The sequence below is a fragment of the Ursus americanus genome, chromosome 12 (assembly GCF_024610735.1).
Source record: "Ursus americanus isolate L20-20 chromosome 12, mUrsAme1.1.p, whole genome shotgun sequence".
Taxonomy (NCBI): Eukaryota; Metazoa; Chordata; class Mammalia; order Carnivora; family Ursidae; genus Ursus; species Ursus americanus.
Genome location: NC_142138.1, coordinates 37,416,440 through 37,436,139, shown reverse-complemented (window position 1 = coordinate 37,436,139; position 19,700 = coordinate 37,416,440). Strand labels below are relative to the sequence as shown.

The following is a 19,700-nucleotide window of genomic DNA, read 5'->3' as shown; positions in this document are numbered from 1 at the left end:
TTCAAATAAGAAGAGAGAGCTTCCCTCGAATGAGGTTCACAACCTGATTTTTATGTAGAGTTGTAATTTTCTATTTTAGTAAATCAGACAGCCCTGCGGCTTACTAGGTTAGCATTATTGCCTGTGCCCTGCCACTTTTTCCTGGACTAAAAACAAAGAAAAACAGAGTGAACATATTTAAAATGTATCCTCCTGTTTGATGAAATGGGTAGTCCATGCGCCAGCGTGTGACTATTCTGTGTGAGTGATTGCTTTTATTGTTACAGATGTTTCATTTGTGTGCAACTCATAGGTCAGGATTTTTTTTAATTGCATGTGTGAATTTTTAAACAGATGAAAATACGGGTACAAGTCTGACTAGTGGAACAGAGAAAAAAGTACGAGTCCTGCAGAACAGGTTTCATGCACCTCGAAGTCTTCCTCTCCTGCACATCCTGTCACCAAAACCCCAAGAACGCTGAACTATCTTAATTACATTCCAGGGAGAGGCCCTTCTTCCAGATGCTGCTGGTGTTCTTTCTGATTTCCTGTATATGGTGGAGATGAAGTATTAGCCAGAGGATTGTTGAGATACTTTGAAAACTTCCAAATAAGAGAGGAGGGTTGTTATAGACTGTCTAACATGATATTGATTAGGGACTTAGATTTTTTATTTCATTTGTCACCAATGTTTTCATCTGTAATTCTATCTTCTGAAGTGTTAGACATGCCTTAATTTGATATTTCTGATTACCTTAAATTGCAGTCATTAAAGATCATTTCAGCACTGTAATCGCATATTCTAGTAGATGATTCACTGTGCTTTAAAAATTAACATTGAACTCATGGTACTGGTTTTGGAGTATAGCACTGAAACTAGTTAATTTAATTACCAGAGGAAAGCTCATTTATAGTCTAATTGGACAATTAGTGAGTCTCTTAAACAGGTACTGAAAGAACACAGTGCCTCATTAAAATAAGACCTAATTGCTTCTTGTCACTGTAACTGACCTGTCACTTGGCAATAGAAGGAAATTAGATTTGTTATCCAAGTGTGATCATCATGACAATATTCACTCTTACTAGCTGGCACATGGTAGGTGATTGCTTAGTAAATATTTGTTAATGGAAGGACATATGGCCGAAGTGCCCACCTAGTGCTGATGACTCGTGAGGCAGCATTTCAGTCTGGAGCTCTCAGAGTGCCACCCGCCCGCCTTCTACACGGCTCTGGCTTGACGAGCACAGGTACTGCACTTACGATGCCTCAAACTGAACACCGTCTCGTCCTTCTGAACCTGTCCCTCCGCTGCCTCTCTGCTTGATTTTCAGAACCACGCGCAACCCCGTCACCACTCCCTCAGTTCCCACAGCCAGTTCTTATCAAGTCCTCCAGTTTCTTCCTCCTTATCATCTGCTCATAAGCATCTGCTTCTGTCCACCCCCGCCAGCACTGCTCTTCCCATCCTTATTCTCACCTGAATTTTAGCCGGTCTTCGGGTGAGTCTCTCTGTCTAGGCCAGTGGTTCTCATGCTTTGCTCTACGGAAGTATTCCCCAGGGAGCTAGCTCAACCTGGAAAAGCCTAGATCTTACTTCCATCCGTTTCTCACTTGGTAGGTCTGAATGGGGCCCAGAAATCTGAATTTTGAAGAACCCCCCACCCCCGGTGGTTCTGATGCAGGTGGGAGCAGACTTCAAGCTCCCTTACCTCTAGTCCATCCTGAGCACTGAAAGCTTTGCTCTAAAATAAAAGACTTACAAGTGTTCTATAGTTTTCAGAGTACAGATCCCTTATCTTTTTACCTCTTTGGTTAGGTTCATTCTTAGGTATCCTGTGATTTTTCGTGCAATTGTAAATGGGATCAATTCCTTGATTTCTCTTTCTTCCACTTCATTGTTAGTGTGTAGAAATGCAGCTGACTTCTGTGCATTGATTTTATATCCTGCGACTTTGCTGAATTCATGTATAAGTTCTAGCAATTTTTTGGCAGAGTCTTTTTTTTTTTTTTGAGAGAGAGAGAGCATGAGCAGCGGGGAGGAGCAGAGGGAGAGGGAGAAGCAGACTCCCTGCTGAGCAGAGAGCCTGATGCAGGGCTCAATCCCAGGACCCCAAGATCGTGACCTGAGCCGAAGGCGGATGCTTAACCAATTGAGCCACCCAGGCGCCCCTGTGGAGTCTTTTGGGTTTTCTACAGAGTATCATGTCCTCTGCGAAGAGTGACTGATTACTGAGGCTGGGACTTCCAGTACTATGTTGAACAACAGTGATGAGAGTGGACCTCCCTGTCATGTTCCTGGGAGAAGGTATTTGCAAATGACATTTGAGATAAAGGGCTAGTATCCAAAATCTATAAAGAACTCATCAAACTCAACACCCAAAAAACACAAAATCGGTGAAGAAATGGGCAGAAGACATGAACAGATATTTCTCCAAAGATGACGTGCCAGTGGCTAACAGACACATGAAAACACGCTCCACGTCACTCGGCATCAGGGAAATACAAATCAAAACCACATACCACCTCACACTGGTCAGAGTGGCTAAAATGAGCAAGTTAGGAAACAACAGAGGTTGTCGAGGAAGCAGAGAAAAGGGAACCCTCTTACACTGTTGGTGGGAATGCAAACTGGTGCAGCCACTCTGGAAAACAGTATGGAGGTTCCTCAAAAACTTAAAAATAGAGCTACTCTACGACCCAGCAATGACGCTACTAGGTATTTATCCAAAGGATACAAATATATAGTGATTCGAAGGGGCACATGCATCCCAATGTTTACAGCAGCAATGTCTGCAATAGCCAAAATGTGGAAAGAGCCCAGATCCATTAACAGATGAATGGATAAAGAAGATGTGTGTGTGTGTGTGTGAGAGAGAGAGAGAGTGAGAGTGTGCGCACATGCACACACACGAGCGTGCGCGTGATAATGGAATATTACTCAGCCATCAAAAAGAATGAAATCGTGCCATTTGCAATGATGTGGCTGGAACTAGAGTATATTATGTTAAGCAAAATAAGTCAGAGAAAGATAAATACCATTACAATTTTACTCACATGTGGAATTTAAGAAACAAAACAGATGAACATAGGGGAAGGGAAGGAAAAAGAAAATAAGATGACAACAGAGAGGGAGGCAAACCATAAGAGACTCTTAACTCTAGGGAACAAACAGGATTGTTGGAGGGGAGGGGGGTAGAGGGGTGGGGTAACTGGGTGATGGGCATTAAGGAGGGCACTTGAAGTAATGAGCACTGAGTGTTATATGCAACTGATGAAACACTAAATTCTATCCCTGAAGCTAATAATTCACTATATGTTAACTAAATTGAATTTAAATACTTTTTTTTTTAAAGGAAACAACTTATCCATGCCCCATTGAAAACCTTCCAAGAACTAGCATTCTATAGCAGTTTTTGAACAGCAGTCAGTGGCGCTCCCATGGGAGCCTCAGTGTGTGTACACATGTGGGGGGGGTCGTAGTGTGAAGAGGGGTGTGGATGCTGCTGTCAAGGGCTTTACTCAGCTTCTCCTCACCCCTGCTCCTTATCTCTTTCTTTAGTCAGAGAAGCTTGGATTTTGAACTTTAACAAGAGATTTCCTTTGGGAAGTGTTTCTCTACTTTTTAAAAAACTGATTTGAAAAACCACTGATCTATAGAAGTGGCTTAGACTTTTTTTTTTTAAGTCAGGACCACAATAAGAAATTGTGTACATTCGATATCATGGCCCAGTGAGCACACACCCTTTTTTGTGTGTAACTGAAACAAGTTTCATGAAACGTATTACTATACTTGATGCACTCTGATGTTTTCTGTTCTGTTCTATTTCATCTTCCAGAAAATTGCTGGTTGCAACCCACTAAATTGATTTCACAGCTCACTAATGAGTGGCAGTTGAGACTGGAAAACCTCTGATCTAGCCTTTCTCAATGGGATTCCTTTATGAACCATGGGACATAGAAATATTTCTTAATCTTCCTAAGGATGCTGTATGACTCCTACCGTTCTAGATGCTTGGAAGAGAAGTTAATTCAGTACATACAAGGGACACCTGAGGGCAAAGGCTCTGGGGTCTGCTCTTTACAGTAAATCCAAACTCCTGAGTGTTGAGCGCAGGGCCCTTGCTCAGAGGTGCCTGGGTGTATGTGGGGGGGGGGGGGCGGGGGGTGTGGTATGAAGGTGACAGTGAATAGGCAGCATGGGTCTGCCCCAGGTCGTCTCTCAGACTTCACCGTACTTCCTCAGTCACCTCTCTGGCTTAGCCATCCTGGACTATCTGGAATCCCCCCAGTGCACCCTGCAGTGCCTCACCTCTGCACGGCTGTTCTTAATCGTCAATGCTCTGCTCGTTCAACTGGCTGTCACTTCACCTGAGACCTTCCTGGACCGTAGTCAGAATCGTCACACATCGCATCCAGGTTCCGACCTGACGCCGTTCACAGCAGCAGCGCTGCGGCGGGTGCGGTCCGTCGCCCGGGGAGGTCTAAGAGGAAATCTCGCCCACCTTTCCCTGCATCTCTGCTCCTGAGCGTGGGGCTCCATACTCAGTTCCGAGGACGCGGGCTGCCGATGAAGCACAGCCCACCTCCTTAGGGAGCTTAAATCAGGCCTGAGACAGAGAATATGTGTATTAAAAACTACCTCCAGTTTAGCCCCGTGCCCAAGAGTTTGGTGGGGGAGTCAGGCCTAGGTCCAAATTATGGCTCTTCTGCGTGTTGGCTTCTGGACCCAGGACACATTCTTGAGCACCTTCTGTGCTCCAGATCACTGTACGTGAGACTGGGAGTGGCAGCCTCACAGGGCTGTGAGTTTTAAAGGACCAGCGCGTGTATCGTGCTGAGCACACTGGCCGCCCAGTGCTCTTGGGAGATGTGAGAGTGGATGAAGCAGGTGATGTGCTCAGCACCGTGTGGCTGTTATGGGGGAAAGTGCTTCACGAGTCGAGAGGAAGGGATGATCGCTGTGCGTTGGACAATGGGAGAGGTCCAGTGGAGGAGGCAGAATTTGAGCTAAGCTTGGAAAGAAAAGTAGACCTTAGATTAGGAGGCGGGAAGGCATTCCTGGCAGGACAAACCGGAGAGCCGACAGAGGCCAGAGGGGGACATGCTTGCCTTGCCTGTGGTCTAGTCGCGCTGCTAGTGTCCGTACATTTATTTATGTATGTGATGTGCTCAAACATTTTTCCAAATGGAAGCTGAAGGTATTGATCTCTAGAGAGGCTTATTTTCTTATTTTGAAGAACTCTGACCCCTCTCTCTTTTCCCTGACTTTTTACTAAGTCTCTATGGAGTCTGCAGTTTTGCTGACAGGGTCGGCCTGAATAAACTATTTTGAGTCAGCGTAGAGAAATGGTTTATAGAACTGGCCGTGCATCACCACCAACCAGGGAACTTTTTCATCCTATAGATTTCCACATCCCACCCCAGAGGGTCTAACCGTGGGACCAGGGAATTTGCATTATTTTTAAAAATTATTTATTTATTTGTTTGCAAGAAAGAGCAGACACACATGAGCAAGGGGCAGGGCAGAGGGAGAGGGAGAGCAGGCTCCCCACCCCCCAGCCCTGTTGAGCGGGGGAGCCTGAGAGCCCAGCACCCTGGGATCATGACCTGAGCTGAAGGCAGGTGCTTAAGCCATCCCGGCGCCCTGGGAATCTGCAGCATTCAAGAGCTGCCCTGGTAATTCGGATGACCAGCCAGGGTTGGGGACAGCCTGCCCAATGTATTCACCTCCACCAGTTTGCAGCCGTGCCGTCTGGTAATTGTGTCCGGGAAACAAACAAGTGAAATTTGTTTGCATTTTATTGGGAGTCGAAATTCATAGTTTTGTAGAATGTAGTGATTTTCTACTTGGAAAAGAATTCGGAAACCACTTCACCCTATCTCTCATTGGGGAGAAATGCCTTCCTTTTGTACGTCTCAGGATGATCCAGGCAGGGGAAGTATGCTGCTTTGAGGGGCCCTCTGCCCACTCAACAACCAGTTCCCCTCCTAAATAGCTTTGTGTACCTAGAACTCTTACCTCCAAATTTTGCCTCTTTGTACTTTTCCCTCTGTTTCAGGGTGACCTTCTGGAATGGCGCAGGACAAGTCTATGTGTCCTCTTTCTATTTGACGGCCTTTCAGGCTTTTGAGGCAGTTAGCACATTGTGTCTTTCCTAAGCCTTTTCTTCTCTAAGGGGAACATACTTGATTTTTTCCACTGGTTCCCAAATAGACATCTTGGATCCACTCTTACCTGTGAATGCCTGATTTAAAAAAAAAAAAAAATGATTGGGACTTGTCATGACCTCTCTTTGAAAACTCTGCTTATTCCCAGCTGGCATGGTCTGAGCATTGAGTCTAAATACTCAAAAAAAAACTTCCATTCTTTTTTTCTTCCAAAACTTCTTGGAACTTGATAGGGGACTGACTGATCTATATTTCCCAGGCTCCATCATCTCCCCCCTTTGTCAGAAACAGGCCAGTTGCCCATCTGTTTGTTTATGACATCCCCTGCATTCTCTGAGCATTTCTCCGAGGTTGCAGATTCCCAAGGCCAAAACCATTCCTGACATGTTCTCCTTCTGAATTGTTTGGGGGCCTCATATCTAGCAGCCGACAGACAGTAACCCCCCCACCCCGCCCCGCGAATGAAGTGTTAGATGAACCTCGCCCTCTGCTGAGATGTGCTTGGTGGGGAAGTTGGCTGCCAGGTGGAAGAGTCAGGAAGCCGTGTCTCCCCCAGGGTTACTGCCCCACGTGCGGCCATCTCCTCAGACAGCATGCCGGAGCACGGGCTCTCTGGCAGTGGAGGGGTCTGGGCCGCTTGTCAAAGAAGACTTGCCGTCTGTTGTTCTTGGAAACAGTATAAAGGAAAGGTCAGCAGATTTTTGTTTCTTCTTACTCCTACGGCCAGCCTGTATTTTTGTTGGAATTCTTTCCCCCTTCTTTCCTCCCCTCCCTTCGTCCCTTCCTTCTTCCCTCCCGCCATCCCTCCCTTCCTCCCTTCCTTCCTGACAGAAAATCTTTACGCTAGCAAACCAAGCATGACTTCATTGTTAGATACGCAGCTTCACAGTCAGATGTGACATACCATAGATGGGACTCTGAAAGCCAGATTACCCTTCTCCCTCCCCGATCACTCACTTTAGTAGTAAGATTCTCTGTCTGTTGCTGAACAGCCTAGCATGTGGACAGGAGCCCAGCTTCTGGGGCCAGGCTGCCTGGGTTCAAATCCTGGCCCTTCCATTTAGCAGCTCTGTGGCTTTGAGCATGTTACCTTGCTTCTCTGTCCTTTCGCTTCCTCAAGTTTAAAAAGAGTAGCATTAGTGTTTTATTAGGCAGTGTTCGTAATACTCCTAGGGCTGCCACGGAGACTAAATGGTTAAGGCACATAAAATCCTTAGAGCGGTGCCTGGCATATGTGATCATTGCTCAATGAAAAGTTCGTCAAGTGGTGATTGAATGAATTGTTGGGTGGAATGCAATGCAAAGGGAAAATACACATGAATTACTGCATTGTGACAAACAAGACATCAGTTTGGAGACTTTATTTAGAGTGTTTAGGTCCCCTGACTAATCTAAAAGCAGAGTTTCGTGCTGGGGGGCAGGGAAAGCTTTTATGATTTAAAAAAAGATTGATTTTAAAAACAGTTTTTAGGAAAGCATATTAGCAATTTACTTTTATCCTTTTTTGACATGTGTATGTGTGGAGTATATCATTCAGACAAAATGATAAGCGACATATGTACAGTATAAAGAAGAACACCTAAAAGAATTTTTAAAAAACTTTAAAAATGCCTGTATACCCGCCACCCAATGTAGTAGAACATCCCTAATATCTTCAGCCTCACCTGTGTGGACCTGCCCCAGTGAGCACCCTCTCTTATGGAGAAATAACCGTAACATAAACTTCATGTTAATCATCTTGCTTTTCCTTATCGTTTGTACCACATACAGATCTAATACTAGACATCAACTTGTTTAGATTCACCTGTTTTTAAAAAACAATACAATTAACATTGAATTTGATTGTCAGTATATTTGGATTCATTTCCAGTATCTTCTTTTGTTCTTTCTTTGTCCCACTCTTCTATGTTTGACTCCCGTCCCCCTTTTTTTATATTAAGATCTTGTTTTCCTTTCCTTTGGTTCCATCCTTCCCCTTCCATTGGTTTGGAAATTTATTAAATTTTATTAAATTTTGACCTGCATATTTAACAAAGTATAAAGTTAATCAATATTTTTCCCTCTTTCCTGTTAACACAAGGACATTGGAACTCTCCCACTGGGATTTCTTTGGAATTATGCAATTTCACACAGAAAGGAGTCCTCACATCAAAATTGGCAGCAAGAGCCTTTGATGTCTGGTTTGTTTAGTTCTTGCCTCTTGACAACATAGTAACCCTCTCTCGGGAAGAGCAGAGAACAAAAGTGTTACTGTTAGGGGGAATACAGACCATTGGAGCTGGAGGGGGCCTTCAAGATTATCTAAACTAGTGTTTTCCAAATTTTTTGACAAAGCCTAACAGTAAGAAATAATAGTTTACTTCATAACCAATATTCACATAAACATAGTATGTAAAACTGAAATGAAAGTTGCATGAAGCAAAACTTCCCTTAGTCTGTGCAATATACTCTGAGCGATTCCATTCCATTCTTGCATTTTAAAATCCCCAAACTTGTCCAAACCCATTAAATTGACTGCATACCCACCAAGGTCACCTGGCCCCAAATTGGAAAAACCCAGAACCTGCCTTAAGTCCTCAATTTATAGTTTAGGAAGCCAAACCCCAGACAGATGACATGGGTCTCCCAGAGTTGTACAGTAAGTAAAGGCTAGGACCCAATCTCTGATCTCTTATCCCCAAGTTTTTAATTCACATATGTCGGCCAGACCAAAAATAATACAGAAAGGAGTGAAAAGGGAACCATTGGTGAGCTGTAATTACGAAATGGGGAATTAAACCCTCCTGATAACTCCTAAACATCTAATTTTGTCTTTGACAAAGCATCTCATGATAACCGCTACTTAGTGAACCCAACTCAGTACTGGGCACCACTTTCCAGTACTTCTGACCCCTCACGACCACCCACACAGTCGGGATTGTTTGCCTTATTTTATAAATGAGGGAATGGGAGGGTGCTTGGGTGGCTCAGCTGGTTGAGCTTCTGACTTTGGCTCAGGTCCTGATCTAGGGTCCTGGGATAGACCCCTGTGTCTGGCTCCCTGCTCAGCAGGGGGTCTGCTTGTCCCTCTCCCTCTGCCCTTCCCCCCACTCATGCTCGTGCTTTCTCTCCCTCTCTCTCTCTCCCTCTCAGATGAATAAATAAAATCTAAAAAAAATAAAATAAAAAATGAGGGAATGGGGGTTCAGAGAAGTGCAGTGATTTGCCTCATTTGTGCAACTCATTAACGAGGAGCCGGTCACACCTGTCTGACCCTGAGGCTCATGGCATTTTATGGCCTCACACAGCCTTTTTAGAATTCTTGACTTGCTTATTAGTGTATCTCTCAGAATGAAGATAAAGCGACAAGAGGAATACCATCCAGGACTAATTCTAACTTGTGAGAATAACTAGTTGGTGATGTGATTTACAGACTTGCTAGTTTCTTCTGTCTCCCCGTTAGCACCTTAGCTCCTGGAGTGCATAGTCTTTGCCTCATTTACAGTCTAGTGCAGTTCCTGGCACATTGTAAGCTCACAGGGGATGTTTATTGAATGGATAAGCAAGGGCATTTAGAAATGATAAGGACTTTGGGGGAAAGAAACCATTTCACAGTATGGAGACAGGTCACATATGTAGTGGCCGGGAGCACAGCCTATGGAGAAAGACTGCCAACATTCCACATTCGATGTCCCTTACAAGCTGTTTGATGGTGAGCAAGTTAACTTTCTTTGCACCTCCCTTTCCTGGGGAAGATAACAATGCCTACCTCATAGTGTGGTTCTAGAAGTTAATAAAGGAAAGCATTTACACCAGTGCCTGGCTCACGGTAAGCATTATATGACTGTGAGCTGTCATGGTTATCCAAGGTGATGGTGACAAAGTAGGGGAATATTGAACCTATGTTTCGTATTTTAGGAAAAACATGTCAGAAAGTTTTAGTGGTAAGTTAAGTATGAGCAGATGTCTAGTGACTCAGAAGACACTACCCTTCGTGTACAGTTGGTGCTAAAACGGTGCTAAATAAATAAATCTGCTACAAACACATCTCTACCTCATCATGAAACAGAAAGATTTATTTCTGACAACAACCAACAAGAACAAAAAACTTAATCCAGAGCAGAAATAAGCAGATGGCCTATGAATATGTCAAAAAGAATACAGTGCTTACTCAGCATCAGCGTGGATTTATAAAGAATAAAATTTGTGAGCAGCTGACTTAGATAAGAGGCTAGCAGAACGCCATAGATGCAGTGCGTCGTCTTGTCAGGAAAGCATTTAGAACATCTGAGTTAGAGAACAGCGGAGCGCCGGGCTAAAGGCGCGAGGCCCTCCCACGTACACTCCTGGCATTTGGCCTTGGTTTTCTCATCTGCAAAGCATGGATGATGACTACAGCAGCCTCCTAGTGTGGTTCAGAGCGCTGACAGAGATGAGGTATGTGGAGTGCTTAGTAAGCGGCTGGTAAATGTGAGCCCCTCAAGACGCGCCCTGGGTAAGCAGATAAGGAGTTGAAATAGAACGCGGTGAACAGTCAAGGGAGTGCCTGGCCGTTGGCCTCTAACAAGCCCAGGTCTCCAGTGCTCAGAAGAAGGGTGGAAGTTTGCTTTGCAGTGGTCAGAACAAATCCTTAAGGTCCCTTGATGCCACTGACTGAAAGCTGGGCCAGAAGAAGCCTTGGTAAGCAGCCCGCTTCCTTTTGTCTCCCCGCAGGGGCCTTCGTCGTGTGCTGGACCCCGGGCCTGGTAGTTCTGCTGCTCGACGGCCTGAACTGCACGCAGTGCGGCGTGCAGCACGTGAAAAGGTGGTTCCTGCTGCTGGCGCTGCTGAACTCTGTCATGAACCCCATCATCTACTCCTACAAGGACGAGGACATGTACAGAACCATGAAGAAGATGATCTGCTGCTGCTTTCAGGACAAGAACCCAGACAGACGCCCCTCCCGCATCCCCTCCACCATCCTGAGCAGGAGCGACACGGGCAGCCAGTATAAGGAAGACAGTATCAGCCCAGGCACGGTCTGCAACAAGAACAGTTCCTAAGCTGTGGGTGTCCCCGTGCCCACCAGGGCCTCCTCTGGGAGAGGAGCTGTTAAGAATGGCTACCTGTCTCTAACAACACCCACCTACAGTGTTATTTCAGGTCTAAACTAATCACTGGTGGATTTTTAAAAATCTATTTTACATAGTTTCAAAGCATGGGGACACAGTGCGTTTGGAGAAAATGCACAAAAGAGGGAAGACAGCACAGTGGAACCCTCGGTGATGTCCTTGGAACCGCTTGGAGCACCATTCTGGGCCCTGCCGCCATCTTGTAGCCATTCTCTTTGTGTTTTAAAAGGATGTTGTTGATAAAAGGCTTAGGCCAAGATAAATAATAATGTTACTTGAGCCACTTGATATAGCTGCTTGGAAAGCCTATGTAGTTCTTTCTGCATGCATTTAAAGTTTTGAAAATGCTTCAGCTATGATATTCGTTTCCTCAAAGAAACCGTGGCCAGTAGCTAGGTGTTCAGTAGGAATCTCAGAATAACAAGTCAGTCAGGGCTCCAGATTAGACTTGACTTTTAACTAAAAGAACATTCTGAGGAAGAAGATTTAGTTAAATTAATAACAAAAAAGGTAAATGTTAGAAACTTCTCTTGAAGCAGAAAAAAAAAAAAAAGGCCTTGATGTGGTTGTCCTAGTGTGCATGGGTGTGTATACACACCTGTTTGTTTATACATTTCTAATTTGTATTTAAAGACCTCAAGGGCAGTGATGGTGAAATAAATTCACTGGCCATCTGGACTGTTCAGTCTAGGACTTTAGCTGTAGAAATGAACTGTGTGCTCTAAAAGAAAAGAGAAAGAGGTGATTCATTTGCAAACAGACATATGGACATACAGCAGAGTAAAAGGTATATTGATAAGTGGGAGGTGATTCATTTGCAAACAGACATACAGACATACAGCGGAGTAAAAGGTATATTGATAAGTGGGCTGAATTCCTTTCATATAGGATCAAATATGAGCTTGACTTGAGTCCGTATTTTTAGTTACCTCCATACCACTGATGGCTCATCAGACTTAGTATGTGGAATAATTTTCACATGTCATATTTTGCCCACAGTTACCGACATATTTCTGGTACTTGTCTTACTTATGGACTGAATTTTGATCTGAGTTCAATTTACAATTTTCTCCTTCAAAGACCTAGGTAAGCAACGTGAAAGGCAAGTCAGTAAAAAAGAGTGTTGTACACATAGGCTACTGACCAAAGTTTTTTATGTAAAGCATTTAGAATATATTCTGATTTTAAAATAAGAATAACTTCAAGGCAGTTATTATAGTATTTATGTAGTTTGCAAAAGAAGTTTACCTTTTTTTGCTATCGTGATGTAACATTTAAGTGCGAGAACTACTTGTAATAAAACGATTTGAGAAGTCGTGCTTTTTAGATGTAATGGCCTAAAATAGAGAGTATTATGATTTTAAGGTGTAGATTGCACAAAGTCCATGTAGTAAGTGGGTCTATCTGAAGCTTATATCAAAACTACCCATAAAATAAAATCGAATAAAATAATTCATTCTCTCTTGTTGAGGTGCATTATTGCTTTGCGTATTTTCTAAGTAAAAATATCGTCTGTGGTAACTATAACACACATTTCTATTGCAGAAGAAAAATCAGATTTGCCATGAAGTACATACTCTCAGTGTTTTATGTAAGCACTTTGAATCTACAGCTGGCCAAAGGGTGGAGGATTGAAATTGAATTCCAGTCCCTGAATAGCTACTAAGGGATCTTTAAAGGTTTTATTTTGAGGAGAGCACCATTTTTAGTACCCTGCAGCAGAATGTCATATTCAGAATAGTGTCTGGAGGGGATCCAAGTGTGGAAATGTATGATGGAAATATATAGCTTTTGTTTTTATGTACACACACATATCTCAGAGATGGTGCAAGAGTAAAGAAGTTGTATTTGGAAATGACAAGGGGCAACGGTCACAAGGCTCACCCAGAGCATGGCAAGCCCATCTCTTAGTTGGAGAAAAAATGAAGAAAGAACATTTTCCCTCAAATCCCAGGACCCCAAGCTTACCTGCAAGTCATCGAGATGACGGTTCTAAAAATTCGATCTAGACCTTTTCAGACCAACCCTTGACTCAAAGCTTGGGCTACTCCCTAGCCAAACAAGATTTAATTTTCTTAGATTTGTAGCACTGCCCAAGGTGTTCTCATACATCGGTGTTGGTGACGGAATTTGGTTCTTTGTGAGGACTGCCTGCTTGGAAAGAAAGAATTTTGGGAAATAAATTGTTGAAGATTTTTGGTGAAATTTTTTAAAAAGTGAGTGGTAGACTTTGGGCCATGATGTGATCTTTAGAAACACTAAGCACTGAAACAATTATGGCCCCCATTTATGTAATTCCAATTACAAACAATAGTAAACGATAGAATAAATGCAAGCCTCTAACAAAGCTCTCATTGCCCTTACCATCAGCCCTTTGATGCTTTTTATAAATACTAACAATCAAAATTTAGGAATTTCGCTGCCCCTGTTTCACTGGGCATGCTGAGAACACGCACAGCCCGTGGTCCGATGGCCCAGGATCCAAGACCGGGTGAAGTCAGCAACATCAGTATCAGGTGGCGGGCGGTGGGGGAGACATGGGAGCAGGTGGTACAGCTCTGTTCATCTGCGGATGCCACCCTTCCTACTACGGGGCATGCCACGTCCCAGGTCTGTAGACTAATTTCATGAGGTTGGAAGTGTTTTCAGCTTATTAGCCCATTAATCCTTTAATCATTCGGGGTGGGGGAGAAGAATGCTCGGCCCTCTTTTAATTGACTGAATAGCCATAATGAAGCTAAGCCCGTGAAGACACCCGTGAAGGTGACTTGGCGACAAGCCCTGTTAGAACCTGGAGTAAAAATAACCAACGTGATGATCCATCTCACTGTGTACTGAAAAGAATTTAAAACTTGCAAACACAGATCTGACTTCTGGGTTACTTACCAGAGAATTCTATCCCCTTGGTGGATACATTGGAAACCCCTAGGGCTCCTTGCAGTTTTACACACTGTCTTTCAGGTATAAGTGTAGGGGTTAGAATCACTTATAGACATGAAAAAATTTTAAAGTAAGGGAAGCTGCATTTTGTGTGAGCGATGCTCTTTTGAACGCATCACTTAATTTAAAATACTCATAATTTAAGACCAGTTTTCACAGAAGAAGAATGTTAGGATGGGAGATGCTGTTGCTGTGGGGGTTGGGTTTTGGGGGCTCCTAATACTGTATTTTATTTTTACAGCATTCTCTTCGGTGCTTTTTAGAGTGTGCTTCCTCCAAAATTAACAGATAATCAACTATTAATGGTTTATTAAGATTAAGAGTTCAGAGTGTTTTACCATATATAACTTCTGAGCTAAAGGTTTATAGTGCAAACGACAGTACAATGGTCACCAGAATCACGTGGAGGTTCCAACGGACATCAGTAAGAATGTGGGTCACATTGTGCTATGGGTACAATGCAGTACCTTTGCATGCCAATCCACGAACATGGTTTGCAATTCACTGGGTCAGCTGGTCTTGGAATGCACAGTGCTTGCCAGCTTTTTAGAGAGTGGCAGTTTTGTACAGCAAAACTTATAAAATTTTTCTGTATCAGCAACTTCAAGTTTGAACAATTCAAATTTCCATAAACCATCTGTGTTGTGTTTGTTACTGAGATTACAGCCAGCACATTCTATATTAGTCATACGGTTATATTGAAAAAGTGGGGAGGGAGGAGGCTGCCTGTCACAAGCCCAGGTTACATGTTTGCACATATTAGAAAGTGCTAGCAAGATACTCAGCTTGCATTTATTGGAAAATCATCTGATATACTAATTTTGTTGGAAATTTACTACTACTAATCAGAAAACTGTACTAATATATATGCATGTCCATAATATGATTGGCATACTTAGAGTTGTTCATTTCACCACTCATACAAATGTACATGACAAACATCTTAAAGAAAGCAGTAGACTGCAGTTCAGAATACTGGGGTTCCAATCAATTTTTTTTCTGCCCTAAACTGTCAATGAAACTCTAGATATGATTGCTGGCCTACTAAATGAGGGGCTTAAATGACCTATAAGGACCTTTTAACTCCAGAATTCTGTGATTCTATACATCACCTCCCCCATACGAATCATGGAAAGATCCTAAGTCTTTGGATTCTTTGGATTTCACTCCTTGTGTGGGGATTTCAAAGAGAAGGAGCTCTGTTTTCACTTATTACAATGGTTCCTCAAGATTGGGGCACCTGGGTGGCTCAGTCGGTTAAGTATCTGCCTTTGGCTCAGGTCAGGATCCTGAGGGGTCCTGGGATTGAGCCTCATGTCAGGCTCCCTGCTCAGCGGGGAGCCTGCTTCTCCCTCTCCCTCTGTCTCTCCCCCCCTTCCCACTTGTGCTCTCTCTCTGTCTCAAATAAATACAATCTTTAAAAAAAAAAAAAAAAAACAACCAAACAATGGTTCTCAAGCTTTGGTGTATGCTAGAATCACCTAGGGAGACCATCTAAAATCTATAAGGGACGCCTGGGTGGGCCAGTCTGTTAAGCGTCTGACTCCTGATTTTAGCTCAGTTTGTGATTTCAGGGTCATGGGATTGAGCCCCATATCGAGCTCCCTGCTCAGTGGGGAGTCTGCTTGAGGTTCTTTCTCTCCCTCTGCCCATCCCGACTCATGCATGTGCTCTCAGAGAAATAAATCTTAAAAAAAAATAAAATCCATGAGATTAAGGTAGGTGTGAAATGTGTAGTTATAAGTCCACCATCAATACAGGGGAAAGGATTTCTGTAATAAAATCGAATTGCTCATCAAAATGGAGAACCTCAGAGACCTGACGCCTGCCTGTGTGTGCTAAAGTGAACTTAGATGTGGTATGTGTGAACTGCTGTTTACGCCAAGGCAAAGAGAAACACACACATTTATTTTTACATTTAACCAAAATCTTTGAACATCCCCTAGGTGCTAGGGAACAAGTAAAAAGTCCGTCCCTTGGGGTGCCCAGGTGGCTCAGTTGGTTGAGCGTCCAACTCTTGGTTTCAGATCAGGTCATGATCTCAGGGTTGTGAGATCCAGCCCTGTGTCGGGCTCCATGCTCAAGATTCTCTCTCCAGCTCCCTACCCCCCAGACTTTCCCCCCTCTGCCCCTCCACCCCCTGCTTGTGTGCACTCTCTTTCTTGCCTTAAAAAAAAAAGTCCTGCTCTTAAAAGAATTAACAAAATCATTAATCAAACATATATACAAATAATCCAAGGGAAATAAAGTGAAAGGGAGCTGAAAATATTAACGAGGTTTATGAATGGATGTAGCCATCCTCAAGGTATCACTTTGGAACATCGGTGATATTGGTGTTATATTTCTTTTGATCTGGCCTCTGTGGTATAATTCTTGATGCAGAGTTCCCCAAGACCTGGCAGAAGAAAAGGAAATCACATAAAGGGGCTACTTTTTAAAGTTAAAATGAGTTTACAACTCATGGGTTAGGGATCTGGTACTGGTAATCTAAATTACACTTGTGTTTCTTTTAGGTGAATGCCTGATCACAGGTTTATATAAATTGGGAGATGGGACACATCAACCAGGCTTCAGTTAGGAAAACAGAAACCATTCTGGGTACTTGAAGCAGAAAGATATTTAAAATAGGCAATTAGGCACTTATAAAACAGTTGGAAAGGCTAGAGGAGCAAAGGTAAGAGAAGCCCATAAATGGCTCTCAGGTTTGCAGCTAACTTTCTGGGATATATTGCCACACCGCTCAGGAACTTTTGGAAACTGCCTCCTGAGGCAGGTAATTTGTGAAAGGACACCCAGAGGCCATGACAAAATCTCACATCTGCTGCTAGAGCAGCAGATGAATACAGCTTTGGCTTCCCTTCTGCCTTCCTCATCTCTCATAACTGTCTAGCACTGGTAGCATCTAGATTGGGATATTTGTTGGCTTTGTGTTCTGGGAAATAGGGTGCCCAGGCTTCTAACCTTTCAGATTCAGGGGAGACAGAAAAGATCAGCAATACAGCTGATTGCAAAAAGCCAATCCAGCACATAGAGAAAGGAAAAAGGAATGAGAGGGGACTTCTTGGCTTCTGAGAATGTCCCCATTCTGAAATATGTGTCTTTTAGCTGTTCTTGACTGAGGGTAGAAGATACAGCTAGTTCTGGAATAAGGGGTGAAAATTCTCTAAAAAATAAAGTGTTGGTACATATAAATTACAGGTTCCATATATTAGTAAATGGATCTTCTGAAGGCTAAATGGGAATAAGACAATAAAAGTGGAGTTCACTTATTATGGCTATTATCCAAACCTATAATATCAAAGTTAAGATTAGAACATGAGAAATAAAATATTTGTGTCACAGTTGATATGCAACCATGACAAATATAGCTCTATTCAATCTTTCTTTCAGGTTCAGATAGTGAGTAGAAGAGGATCTTGAAACAATAAGGAGTGAGCCAAGGCGGGTGTAAAACTCAGATTTGCCAAGTCATTTAAAAGTCAGAACTCAGTGTTTCATGGTCTTAAAAGATGCAATGGATCAACCCCTTCCAGAGTAGAACAGTCATAGATCTAAGTTTCAGAGTTTGTGGTTTGCTTGGGGGAAAGTAACACTAAAGTTTCTTCTTTTGACAGAAATTAAGACCTGATAAATGCGTCTTTGTGAGGAAGTTGTAATGTTGGGATTATCTTGAATTTACAAATGGGGAAACTGAAGACCACGAGATTGAATGAGTATGTAAGATACACAGTGAATAAATTAAGGATCAAACTTAGCTATTTCAAGTTCTTCTCTAGATTTTCTTCTCTATTCATAAAACAGTCCTTGGGGGCGCCTGGGTGGCTCAGTCCTTAAGCGTCTGCCTTCGGCTCAGGGAGTGATACCGGCGTTCTGGGATCAAGCCCCACATCAGGTTCCTATGCTGGGAGCCTGCTTCTTCCTCTCCCACTCCCCCTGCTTGTGTTCCCTCTCTCGCTGGCTGTCTCTCTCTTTCTGTCCAATAAATAAATAAAATCTTGGGGGAAAAAAACAGCCCTTAATAACTGTATATGACTTCAGATTTCAAAAAGCCAATGTTAATTCATAATAGGTTATCCATTTTAGGGATTAAGAATGTTTATGCTCTTTGAGCAATTCAACTTCTGAGAATGGTTCTAAATTAGGAAGAGGGCTTTGTACACAAAGGTGGTCAAAACAACATTTCTTACACTGGAAACTTCTAAACAATGTAATTATTCAAGCACCGTGATAAATGTAAAGCGTTGTAGTCAAGCACATGGACGCTGAAATCCTATTGCCTAGGTATCTCAGCTTTTTCACTTGCTAGCTACGGGACTCTGGGCTAGTTCCTCTTTGGGCAATTCCGCCTACCGTAGGCTTGTTATGGAGATTAAGTAAATTATGTCAAGCATTAACACAGTGCTGGGGCACTCTGTATGTGTATTTATTGTTATGGATGGAACGTTGTTCAGCGATTTTTAATTAAGGGCATGGTTAACCTAATAATATTGAAAAACGTGCAATTGAGGATTTGCTGATGGACTGGATATGGTAGCGAGTGATGTGTCTTAAAGAGACTTCTAGGGTTTGGGATTGAACTGCTACAAAAGTAGAATTTCTTCCCCCCGCCCTTTTTTTTTTTTCCAGACCAACAGCTTTACTGAATGTTGAAAGCAGAGCTCTCCTCCCCTCAGGGTGCTAGCGGCATGGGCGTCAGCGTCGGGCCATCTGGGCATCTGGCAGGCAGACCACGGGTCGGGGGTCAGAGGCCAGAGCACACGCATGCGCATGGGCATGCGCACGCGCAAGCGCGCTCAGGGGGGCGCAGGGTGGGGGGCCGGAGCAGCGGCGTGTGCAGACGCCTGGCTTTCACCCTTCGACACAGACGTGAGCGGTGAGCTGAGGTTCCTGGCAGCGCTGGATGTCCAGTCTAGCCCGGGGCCACGGACAAAGCCATAGTGGCCAAAGCCAGTGAGGACCTCCCAGCTACCACACCGCGAAGCCACGCGCGGGGAGAGGCTGGGGCATGAGGCGCGGACCTACCTACAGCCACCTAAAGTAGAATTTCTTCTCACCGAGATGGAGAGGTTGGTAGGAGCAGGAGAATTGGGGGTGGGTGGGAATCAGGAATTCAGTTATAGTGTGACTTTTCATGTTGCAGAGACAAAACCAGGTGGAGATGTCGGGAAGGCAGCTGGACAAACAAATCCGTGTCCAGGCTGGAGAGGTTAATCTGGGAGTCACAGTATATGAATGGCATTTAAAGTCATGGGGTTAGACTAAGTCACGTAGACAGTGAGTTAGATGGAGATAATAAGTCTGAGAACTGACTCCTGGGCATTTGCAATGTTTGAGGTCAGAGAAGAGTCCGTTAAGAAGACAGAAGGGCACCCAGTGATGTAGGAAGAGAACTAAGAGGCAGTGAAGACCCAGAGTGACCAGCTGTGTCAAATGCTACAATGGGAGGCTTGAGAATTGACTGTTGATTTGGCGTTGGAGGTTTTGGAGGCCCTGACAAAGCTGTTTCAGTGCAGTGGTGGGGA

The 19,700-nt window shown here is 43.6% G+C and overlaps 1 protein-coding gene and 1 non-coding gene across 3 annotated transcripts in view; one reads left to right on the top strand and one right to left on the bottom strand.

The window, feature by feature from the left end:
* The window catches only part of LPAR3 (lysophosphatidic acid receptor 3), a 74,832-nt gene extending 62,133 nt beyond the window's left edge, over positions 1-12,699 (top strand). The window contains exons 3-4 of one of the 2 annotated variants that reach the window (XR_015726277.1): positions 10,841-11,979; positions 12,045-12,699. Coding sequence is in view for 1 of the 2 variants with exons in the window: in XM_045801895.2 (XP_045657851.1) it covers positions 10,841-11,169 (329 nt within the window). In the remaining variant the exon portion in view is untranslated. Of the gene's footprint in view, positions 1-10,840 lie in introns of both variants that reach the window. The other variant, XM_045801895.2, reaches the window with a different exon arrangement.
* A 6,308-nt stretch (positions 12,700-19,007) lies between these two features.
* LOC123795480 (small nucleolar RNA ACA64) lies at positions 19,008-19,130 on the bottom strand. Its single transcript, XR_006780526.1, has one exon. It is a non-coding gene; the product is annotated as a small nucleolar RNA ACA64 (small nucleolar RNA).
* Positions 19,131-19,700: the final 570 nt, after the last annotated feature.